The sequence below is a fragment of the Anas acuta genome, chromosome 1 (genome assembly GCF_963932015.1).
Source record: "Anas acuta chromosome 1, bAnaAcu1.1, whole genome shotgun sequence".
Classification (NCBI taxonomy): domain Eukaryota; kingdom Metazoa; phylum Chordata; class Aves; order Anseriformes; family Anatidae; genus Anas; species Anas acuta.
In genome coordinates, this window is record NC_088979.1 from 93,102,128 (window position 1) to 93,114,299 (window position 12,172).

Genomic DNA, 12,172 nt, shown 5'->3' on the forward strand with positions numbered 1-12,172 from the left:
AGTGAGAAAGAGGTATTGAAAAGAAATTACTGTCACCAATCTACCCATGTCTAGTCTAAGAACAAACGTGCTAGATCTGGTAGGTTAGAAAGTGTCAATAGCCCAAGATCCAGTTTTGACTGTAATGGACAAATATAGATGCGGTGTAAGCCGGCTAGACTGCATTAACATATTTGGAGATACCCCCGCTTATACCCAGTCTGGCTGTGTCCCTGAATCAGCAATTCCCCAGTGAGCACACTGCTTGAAACCCGTGCCGAATGTGGCCCATTTCAGCTGACATCTGCATCCTGCCTCAGAGTGGCATGTAACACTTACTGCACATCAGATCACACCTGCCTAGGCAGTCACAGGCAGTAGACTTTTTTTTGCTAGGAAAAAAAAAAAAAAAAAAAAGATTTTAGTCACATATCATCAAGAAAAACAACATTGTTTTAGGACTCTTATCTCTTCACTCCCAAATATCCTGTTTCTTCGAGCTGCAGTGGCCAGGACCAATAGAAACCTCTTCCTGCCATTGGCTGACTTCATTTCCCAGAGTTAGCACAATCTCATCCGCTCTAAACAACCTCATCAAAACTTCTTTCTGGTCAGAGCGAAGCAATAATTATTATTAGCAATTATTAGCGATCAATAATCTTGATCACATTATGGCAAGCACTATTAAGGTAAGAAAGGGGTACCTTTTTGTTGGATTTTTTTTCAGTAGCGTGTTCTTTGGTTTCCTTTATCAACCTAGATAAGTTAGAATTGGGCAACACCCCCACTGCCACAATAGAGGACAACAAGATTTCCTTTGTACTGCCTAGTAAATTTCCTTTTTCCTACTCCAACCATCCGCAAGGCTTAAAAACTTCAAACTCGGAAAAAAAATTGGGTTTTTTAAATTCACTGTTCAGTGCTGTGGATTGCATATGCGAAGCCCTTTTATGAGAGCTTCTGAAATTTCTTGTAGGTATCATTCTGACAACTTGGATGTGTTTGCGGACTGCCAGAAGGGGAGAGGGTGTGCACCGAAAGGAAAAAAAAAAGGGTTCCTAAGAGTACTAGCCTTTTGGATACTTTTAGATGTTTCTCGTGTTGATGGGGACACAAATACTAGCAAGCGGGAATGAGAGGCACCAGCTCTTCTTTCCATATCCTGCAGATGTTAATGATGTGCTTTTCTAGAAACTCTAGACTGATACTCAAGACTTTTTGTTAGGTTATTTTAATTGTGGCGGCAAGATCTTATAGGTGTGTTCTTTTTCTTTTAATTTTTTGGACAATAAAATTCTCATGTCGGCTTATGAATTTATCTCAGTGCATGTTTTGTGTGTGGCTTTTTTTGTTGTTGTTATTGTTTGTTTGTTTTTTGTTTTAAGAATGGTTTTGCTGAGTTTTTCAGGTTGTGTCACTTAGAAACGGGAGAAAATCTAAATGTCTTTCTATTGGAGCTTTTGCTTCTTTCTGTTTTGCAACAGATAGCAGTTATAGATATAACAATAGCTGTGATTAATTGCAGAAGTGTAACTTCAACTAAATGTTTTGCGATAGTGAAACTAATTTCGCGTAAAGAGCAAAACAGCATGTGAGGTACGGTGAGGACTCAGCAGCACTTTATTATCAGGTTTGGGATCAAGGTATTTGTTCTCTTCATGGTATTGTGTATTTTTATACTTTTCTGATTATGCCAGAGATTTAGTAAGAGATATGGAATGGCAGTGGTGCTGGCCATTAGCTAAGTGGAGCTGAAGTTTGATTTCTCAGTAACGTCTGCATAGTTGTTAAAATTTTAAAGATCATAGGATGCTATTTGTTATAGTTTTCAAATTCTGAAAGTCTTGCCTGAAGACAATGTGGTTAAGAAGAATAATGAACCTTCTATTTTTGTAATCGCTGATGCTTTTGAGAGGCTATCTATAGAAACAAAGATCTGAATCTACTCTGCATTGCTGTCTAGTATCTGTTTTGCTAAATAGCTCCTGAAACAGTTGAATTCCCTTTGGTTTCACTATGCATTTCAGAGCACACAGGACAGGACAGGATCAGGCTCTCTATGAGAATCTCAAGGTTCAGGGAGGCAAGTATTGCGTTGCTGAAAGAAAGAGCTATGTGCTGAGAGAGTAATGTGCTTTTTGGTGTCTATTAAACAGAATGCACTCTCAGTGCTGATGGGATTTTTTTCTTCAAAAATAGTGGCACAATGAGATTAGATACTACGTACGCTTTGAGGAGCATATATGTATACATATTTGAAATTTTCTATTTGTTTAATTGTAATAGGTGATTATAAACAATATGTCATCATTGCTATTCCACCTCCACCTAACAGCATGATGAGAAGATACTGTGTGCAGTTGTGTATTGTGCAACCTGTTAATGCAATGCAGGCAGCAAAGCCTCCTGAGTGGAAAAATGTACACTTTGGTCTCCTTATCTGGGAGTGTGAATTCTGCGGACTGAAATCTGCACCCCAAATTGTTGTGGATTTCGGCACCCAAAGGGTTGGGAAGGCCTTGTATTCTGAAGTAAGGATTTTATTTATGCAAGTGTAAAGTGTAAAATGACTGGAAAGAAATGACAGGTGCTTTGCACTCTAGGTGCAGGAAATGTACTTTGACATGAGGCTAAGCCAGTCTAAAGAGATTCAATTCCTCTTCTATACTGAGTACATAAAGAAGTAATGTAACTGAGAGGTTTCTGAAATAAAGAATTTCCATATGAAGGCCAAGAGGGTGCTTGTGCTTTTGCTAAACAGTTATGTAATATGATTTCGCTGATGTTTCTGCAATTTCAAAATAATGGCCTGTGCTGCTTGCCAGCAAGGGGCAGCCCAGCCACCAGGCTATGACCAGGGGAGGTGGGAAACCTCCTGTGGGATCTCTGCACCAGGAACCCACTCTTGTCTTTAGAGAAGCCATGGAGTCAGTACTTCTAAAAATTGGGTTGTGGTTGTTCATAACCAGGTAGAAATTGCGCCAGATTTACACACATGCAAAGGTAGCCTCCCCTAATGCTGCTTAGTTCTTTCTTCTCCTACCACAAACCTGCATTCAAGACCAATGGGAAACTGGACTGGCTTAACTGGGACAGGTTGCTGAAGCCAAACATTAGTGTAAGCTTTGGGGCCCCTTCTGCTCCTCCATGATGTGTACTGGCAGGTGAGCAGATCACCTCCCAGATAGCTTGCCACAAGTTGAGTGGCCACCTCACTCAGCCAGGGACCCCACTGTGTCACTGGAGCACAGTCAGCTCCCTGGGGAATGGCTTAAGAAATTGCAGAGAGGAAAGGGGGTTGTGCCTCTGCAAGCGGTGTCTGAGTTTCTGCACACAGTTAGGAGGCTTGTATTTCTAATGTATTCACTTCTATCAACCTGCTGTAGTAGAGTTAATCTCACCGTGACATTTTTCTGGCATTCAAAGGCTTGCAAAAGGGCTTTTTCAAGAGGGGGAAGTCTAGCAGTCAGGATTTCAGTGCTAAGGTGACATGTTTTCTTCTGGCACAAGCAGCACCTGGCAGATGTGTGCAGTAACACAAAGGTGCAGAGCCCTGAAGCTGAAGACTACTGAATCAATACAGCACTGCTAATTATAAGCATCCCTATAGTTATAGTAAACACAATTTTAGAAAACATCGTGGCTTCTGAATAAGGCATCTGTCTTTGTTTCTCTGTTTTGTTTTGTTTGGTTGTTGTTGTTTTATAATGAAGCAAAAAGTACTTACGCTTTACCTTGGTATAAAGTAAAAATACTTGTCCTGAAGGTCATTTTGGTTTTTGCCATTATCTGATAGTGAAGGAAAGAATATGAAATAGAAAAATACAACTGGAATTATATTTCCTTGCCATGTAGCAGACCTTGTTATATTTTTTTTCCCTGCTTGCCAGTACAATTACACTTATTTTTAGAAAAGCTATTTAGTACATTATCTTGACTTTGCGAAGACTAATTGATTACACTTGGAAATATTTCTTTTACTCTAATTTACTATTAAATATGTTCCCCCTTCATTATTGATTTCTAATGTAAAGTTTGTGTGGAAGCTGTGCTCTCTGGGAGAAAAAGTCTGTGTCCTTGATAAAGGGCAGGAGAATCATTGTGGTTTCTAAATCTTGAAAGTGTATGGAAATACTGATTAAAGGAATATATAAGCATAGCGGTGAGATTTTTCTATGAGAAATCTTAATCTGTGCTTCTTTCTATAACATTACTTTTCTCTCACTTTCTTTTTAAAGTTTAAGTACTCATTCAAATATTTCCAAATCAAGAGAAGCTGAAAGCACTTAAAAAACCCTGTTCTTGGCATATGGAAATGTTCAAGTCTTTGTTTAAAGAACTGCATCTGCACTGAGGTTAATAGAACTAATACAGCAATTTGTACTTTTGTTCCTTGCATTAAAAATAATAATAATAAAAAATTGAAGATTTTTCTGATTTGTTCTCATCTCAGTTATGAAGTGATTCAATGGTGTACTTAACTTTAAGACTGTAAATACTTCAATTGGCTTTGGTGTTATAGCACTATGTTCTTAAAACCAAGCACACGTCTAAGAGCTCTGATAAATCAAAAACAAGAGTAGAAAGAGTGCTTTAAACCACTTAGCCTGATCTTCTTAATTCAAAGTTTCCACCAATTTCAAGAAGATTTTGTCTCAATAAAGGTGGTAGAGTCAGACCTGTAGTTATTTCCAGGTAAAACATTATTTCTGACTTAAACATAAATGTAAAATTTTGAGTAAAAAAATAGTCATACAAGAACAGAAGATATTTGGGGGATTTTTGTTTTATTTTCTTTTGCTTTTAATCATCAGTCATTTAACTTAAGCTGGTTTGTGGCTACATAAGCCAAAACTAACTCCAGTATAAGGATCTTGCTTTCCAGAAGTAAGTCCCCAGGCAAGGAACAACAGCTGGAAGATGTGTATGTTTGACTGTCTGGGTTTGTTGGCTTATTTGTTTGTTTCTTAACAAGAACTATATTATCTCTTAACAAAATGTTTTTCAGTATGGTCCATGAGTTAAAAAAGGTCTTTCAGAAATAACGTTTAAAGAATCTAGTGCTCTTGGAGAATGAGTTGCTGAAAGATAAATACTGAAGTATTTCTAACAAATGTTGTTGCCGAAAGAAGATATTTATTTTCCATGTGACAGTTCATAAGCCAGTAAAAATATATAATGCTCTTCACTCACAAGAAAATAGGTTTCTTAATGTAAGTTTCTACATCAAGCCAGCAGAATTATTTTGAAAATCAGTAAAGTGGAGAAAAGAAATAGAAGAATGTGGTTTGTATTACTTGTATTACCAATTTAAGCAAAGTAAAAGTGATATAGTAGGGAGTATCACATGTAGTTCCAAACCTTGTCAAATTAAAAAATAAATAAATAAAATCCATTGACTGGAACATGACTTTTATCAGATTCATTATTAACTAGTTAAAAATTAATTTCCTTTGTTAAATAATTCTACGGTAGAGAAATGCCAGCCTTTTTTCATGTTGCCAGTAATAAAAAGCCCAGGGTCTGACAAAATGTGCATGTGTTCTGCTTGTCATCCTGCTGTCCTGTTTGTGTATTATAGAAGAAATTTTCCTGTGTTCAAAACAGACAACAATACAAAAACTCCAAAGCACTTATTGGAAAAGGAATCAATTATTTCCTTAAAGGATGTATCTGTCTTTATGGTTGCAGGGTTTATTTAAAATGTTGCTAAGAAGCCTGACTGAGGTTGGATAGTGCCATGTCCCTCAGTTTATTCCCTGACTCTTCTAATCCCCCTCACCCCATCCTTAAAAGAGGGACTGTAAAAACAGCTCACCTCAGTGAACAGAGGGATAAGCTGTTTCAGGAACCATCTGAAACCAGGTGAAACCAGGAACTGAAAATTCAGCTCAAATCCCAGTCTCAATCAGGAGATTCAGGTTGCAATCCTGTATCACAAGGAAGTTATTTCTTTCCTTGCAGTGCATGCTTAGCTACCAGGATGATGATTTTTACTGTGCAGATAGTAGCATTATTAAAACCATGAGACATTGGTTAATTGTTGATAATAACCAGGAAATATTAGTAATTTAAAAAACAAAAACAAAAACAAGCAAGTAAACAACAGCAACAACAAAATACTACTGTGTTCAAATAAGTGATTGACAGCTCTGGTAATTATCATGTCATAAATCTAATTTGTTTCAAAATGAAATTAATAAAATGACAATCAAAACATTAAAAAGAAAAAAAAATAACGATGAGGTATAGCAATTTTTCTAAAGCTAGTCTGAAGGACACACCAAGTGATCGTCCCTGTACAATGGACCAGACAAATGGTCTTTCAAATAGGTTTTGGAAATTAATAAATGCAAGGGAGGCATATGATTCACTGTGATTCAACATACCCTTCACTTGCATGGTATGTTTATTTGGAGTGTGTATTGCAACTGTTGGTGTCACTAGGCTGATGTTAACCCTTTCGCACTAGGAAAAGATCCAACTTGCTGAATGAAATGCATGTTTTGTCTGATTAAGCAGTGCCTGAAAGATGGGAAGGAAATAGAGTAACAAATTACAAGGACTGGGTATATGAAAATACCTGAAGGAAGGAGTGGTGAGTAGCTGTTTACAGGAAGTGGAAGAACTACCTGACTTAATAGAGATCATATAGCAAGATACAAAGAAACAGTGTTATAACTGGGGAAAAAAGCTGCAAGAGTGTGGACTTGCACTCCTCTTCCTTAGGTTATAGGAGCTGTAATGACACTTGGAAAGGGAAATTTTTAATGCGACAAATCCCTAATTACAGCTGTGTGGAGAGAAACAAGTGGCAGCATATAAATTCTACGTGGAAGATTTTGCATAAAGACAATGCTAGCCCATAAGATTTTTTTTTAAACTTCATTCTTTAAAGTTGAAAAACATCTTTTTTTAGACTATATGTTTATTACCTTGATAAACAGTAAAATGCTGCCACAGCAATTACCTTGATGATAAAGAGTCTGTAGACAGATACTTCCTGCATTCATTTCCTACTAAGATAAGTTGCCAAAATCAGGGACTACCAATACAGGAAATGCTTTCAATAGGAACTTCCTATCTGTTAATGTCTAATTCACTGAAAAGATCTAAGCCCTTCTTGCTTAATATAATGTTCTACCTGTTACTATTTAAACATGTAAGCCACAGTACAAAAAATCTGTTTGTGTAAAAGTTTAGAACCAATACATTAGACTATGAAACATATTTTTCTCTCTCTTTTTTTTTTTCTTTTTTTCTGCAATGGTATTAAAGGTGGCTCAGCATTTTATGATACTACAAAGTAAGATGGTTCAACATACAGAGTTATTTTGTCAGATTAAGAGTAAGCAACCTTCCCCCATCTTCATGCTTATTGCCTGCATCCTTTCCTTATTTGTATGCATAATCAAATAAAATTTATGTTTCACTAGCACTTGAGGTGTACTCCAACAAATACCATGTTCTGGATATTAAAGAGTCATGGCCATCTCTTGCAATTCATACTGATATATATATTCAAACAAAATAACTGAAATGGAAATTTCGCTTCACTGCACACAGAAATAAAACCATGACTAAGCTGTACACTTAAACTTCTGGTAAGAACAAGAGAAACCTAGAACAAAAGAAAAGTAAACAAAGACAAAAAACCTTCACTATTAATTGTAACTTCAGAGTAATTGCTTTCAGGCATGTGAATAGAATGAATGAGGATTTAGGAAACCTGAAGTGAAATTGGCCAAAATGAAGTCAAAAATATTTGGCCAATGGCTTGACTAGGGACAGGCTTTCACCCAAGTTATTCATGAGCTCAGCCCAAATATTGTTCGTTGTTCTGCCAATGACTCCCATGGAATCACTCCAGGTTTCTGCTGCTGTGACTGAGATCAGTATCTCAGCCTTTCCCTGTAGAGTTGAGTAGTACTTTGCTATTGTGGCTTTTCATAGATCATTCCTTTTCATCTTTGAAGAACAGACCCACGTTCAGTTATTCCCTTAGGCTACTGGGGGAAGGAGGGGGGTGGGGAGGGGAGGAGCAGATATTTAACTGTGTTTTGGTCTATCAGGCTGGAATCAGGGTAGATTTAATGACTATTCAAAGAATGAAGTGAACACATTGCTTGGAACACTGGCTGTCATACAGGAGATCTGGTCCTGTGGGGATCTGACCCAAAAGCCCAGTTCCTGAAGATGGGTTCTTCCAGTTGAATCTAGTTGTGATAAGTAACTTCCACAAGGCCATGGGTGAAGAAGCTCTAGGAAGTTGCCCTTTGGCTTTGTGTTCACAGCAGTGTTGGGGAAGTACATACTCCATCCTGAAAGGAATGTCCCTGGGACGTGATTAGCTAGCTCTTATCTACTTGCATACATTTTTATTATTGTTAGTCTTTGGCATATTCACTTCAGCTTTCCTCATGCGTAAGGTATTCCCTTGGAAATGCTCAATTTTTACTAATCAGAGCAACTCACTAAAGTGGTGGCCAGACACTTTTTTTTTTTTTTTCATGATTTCCATGCAGCCATTACCTTTTACAAAATTTTCCTGTGATTTGTCATCAAGGCACAGTTGCATGTAGCGTTTTCATGGAATTCATGATCTGATTGTTTAGTCTACATAAAGAGGGAAAAAGAGGGGGATCCTGTGCCTTTAATGTTGTTTATAACGGTTGGACAGAGCTTGTCAGGTGAAGGTTAATTGCTCTCCAGTTAAAGCAGTTCTCTGCACAGATGGGTTATCAGGGCTGAACACTCGTTACAAGATTAATCTCATTTCCGACAAGACTTCCCTTTCCTTCAACTGATTTTTGCTCAGCCATTGGACCTGTCACCAGCCGTTAAAAGAAGGGTGGGTTACCTCTGGGATATTAATGCTTGTGTGCAATGAAACAATGCAAAGTGTGTGTCATATCGGTAGGGAACATCTTTAGGAGACAGCACATTTCAGCGCTGTTCTGAAGGTCGAGATTCATAAACAACAGAAACAATCAGGAACATTTGTATTAACCCTCCTAATGAACACAAGCTCCAGCTGAATCATCTGTAGGCTCATTTTTTCATGTCTACTCTACTCAAAATGTGATGCATTTTAATTTTCAGAAGTGTATTTTTATTGAAATTTTTAGTCAACAGAATAGCCACTTCTGAGTGTGGAACACAGGACTATGCTTCTGTCTGGTTGATTAACTAATGGATGTTGGCACCTCAGTTAATGCTTGTTTCAGTGATAGGAAATATAACACGGTGGCCACTCAAAGAAATTCAAACTTCAGGGGGTTTCTGTTGGACTCTACATTAAGTCTGTTGAGTTTTCCTCTTTTCCTAAGTTGGAGTAAATCAGAACTGTATCAACTATATCCAACAGGTTATAGAGGTAGAAGATGGATGTAAACTGAGAGGAGAACTGGACACATCATGTTCTAAACAAAAATTTTGCCTTACTAAACAGGACTGCAGCAGGTCTGACAGTCCAGGTTGATCCTGAGCAGTTGGGTAGAGTGAGTTCAAGGAGGCTATGACATGAACACAGAAGTCTCACTGGAGTTTTAGGTTTATTTCAGGAGTTCTGATACTACCAAAATAACACAACTTGGCAAATGTCTCTGGCCGCCAAGTTTCTTCCATGCAGCTTTAGTCAGTAAATTCCAAAACACTAAACAAATACTCAAGGCAACAAACAGGGTAGCTCTTATGTTTCCTCAGAGTTTCCTGTCCTGGCTTTGGATCAGCACAGTTCCGTCTGTTTAAGGTGCTGAGTCTCTCCACTGACTTCACTGCACTTTGGATCAGGCTGGGCTGCCCTAGCCAAAAAAGCAAGCTCTGTGAAGGGTCACAGACAGCACAGTATCCATTTAATGGTCATTATAGATGTGATCCAGTAGACCACACAAATCCATGCCAGACTGAAAGTGTTGGAGCTGTTCCACTGATGTTTTATATTAAGAACATGCCTACCCTCTTCATCATCCTGGGCTCTGCAATGGTGAGGTGGCAGCCCCCACTTTCATTTTATCAAATTTATAAGATGAATTCAGCATATTTTATACACCTGTAAGGACAGAGGTACCTGCAGCAAGTAAGGCATTAGAGAGCTTAAATAGTGAGAAGCCTTATGTCTAGGTAGACATCAAAAACTCATGTTATTTCTACTAAATTGGAGGGAAAATATAGGAAAAGTTTAGAGACAGATCCCGTCGTTGTCTGATAGATACACAGCAAAAATCATTCATATTTGCATGCATAAGGGGCTGCTACATAGTGAGAAGAATGAAAGTATGTATTGTTAGTAGTATTAGCCAAGTTATTCTCTTGAAAATGTTTCAATGAAAGTCGTTGTTTTTAGTTTATTTTATAAACATTTAGCAGAATTAAAAAATTACACAAAAATAGTTTTTTTAAATTTTTTTTAAAGGCACATTTTATCTACAAACCCAATATTTTCTTAATTTTCTTTTAATCATCAAAGTAGTCTAATAACTTTACTGTTGAATTCCTAGTGTGTGGCTTTTGGTTTTGTTTTAAATATCGGTGAGATTAAAAATATTTTTTCCGTGATTTAGAATCCACAAGTTTTAAGGAAATATACTTGCTACAGCTATAAAGCTGAAATGAAAGGTAGACAGGAATTTAACCTCTGGATGTCAACTTCATAAACTATTCAACAGTATGTATTCAGAGCCAAAGAAATTCAAGTAAGTGGATTCCATTACTGGTTCTAATAAGATAGGAAAAGTGCATAGTAAATCTTTACAATCCCAACTAAATCACTGGTGCTTTCTGCCAGAGGAGTCTTTAAATGGGCCAGGTTGAAATTTTCCAAAAAAAAAGGGTTCATCAGGTTAGATTGTTAAATCTCTGCTTAGAGCCTTGAATAAGGCTCTTGATTTTCTAAAGTGCTGAACCACTATAGAGTTCCCACTGCTTCAGCCCAGTGAGGCTTTGGATGGATTTTTGAAGATGAATTTACTCAAAATTGAAAAGAAACATTATGCCAGTTATCTGCTTTCAGTGCTGTGGGAAAAAATAATAAATAAATAAATAAACAACAAATAGTCAATAGTACCTTTCCAGAAAAAGTAAAAATAAATAAATAATAAATAAATAAATAAATCTTAAACAGTTTCTTAGAAAAAGACTTTGGTTACTAAAATAATATAATTGTGAGTTGAAGAAAAACAGTCACTCAAGAGATTAATTTGGATAAAGAAGCTTTGCTGTACTCTTCTTTCTTGTATCATTCTCCCAATCTGTAGACTTAATTAGCCCAAATGCTTGAAAGCTGCCATTTTCCAATTCCTCTCTGATATTTTCCCTCCTTCCTTTACTATACTGAAACAGAGACAGAGTTTTTGTTTTCCAGATTAATAAATCTTCTCCCTTTTAAAGTCTTCAGACCTTTTGTTTGATGGTTTTACATTACATTTTTATTCACGTGGGTATCAATGACATACTTCAGATAAAATATTGCCACTAACATACTGCAAGTGTGTTGCAGATTTGATGATGATGACTTTTTTTAATGCATTTGAATAGACATTTATAATATTTTGAAGTATAGCACAATCTTCAAAATTATGTGCAAATCACTGGCCATCATTCTGCATTATTTTTTCTCCATAACAGTGCCAGTTTCTTTAAAATTAACAGGAATGTTACAGCCCAGTGGTCCTCAGATTCAATTTTTTTTCACACCTGCATCACATACTTAATCTAAGGTTTTAGAATCTAGACCACAGCAAATTCAGTCCCAAGTATGTTTCTCTTCTGAGCCTTCACAGGGCTGTTTTCCTCTTTCCTAGAGGTTTTGTTTGGCCTCAATCTCTGTAAGTCTCAGCTGCCTCTCAGAGGATGCAAGTCTTGCCAACTCTCACAATTTTTATCAGGAGTCTTGTGATACTTAGTGGTTTTTTAAATACCAGTTTCTTAAATTTTATGAATGCCTGAAGACCTCAGTTTCCATTTACAAAGACTCTCTGGTACTAAAGATTCTACACCAAAGGCTTAAAAGCCAGGAGGCAGATCCAAAGTACATTGCTATTAAATACTCTCTGTTTCTAATGCCTGACTTAAAAACTTCAAATGCTTTTGTGTGACAGGGCTGAACTCATTACAGGGCAGAGGCCCTGCAGAAGAACTACATACACCACTTGGATATGGCTTACCCCCTTCTTAAGGGGGCTATACATGGTGT

The 12,172-nt window shown here is 37.2% G+C and overlaps 1 protein-coding gene across 7 annotated transcripts in view; it reads left to right on the top strand.

Moving 5' to 3' along the window:
• Positions 1-12,172, top strand: part of ERG (ETS transcription factor ERG) — a 149,147-nt gene that overhangs the window by 82,170 nt on the left and 54,805 nt on the right. Inside the window, exon 1 of one of the 7 annotated variants that reach the window (XM_068688040.1) lies at positions 509-668. The exons of the other annotated variants lie outside the window; for them this stretch is intronic. Coding sequence (XP_068544141.1) covers positions 651-668 — 18 coding nt within the window. The 5' untranslated portion in view covers positions 509-650. Of the gene's footprint in view, positions 1-508; positions 669-12,172 lie in introns of those variants that run through there. 7 annotated transcript variants of the gene reach the window in all.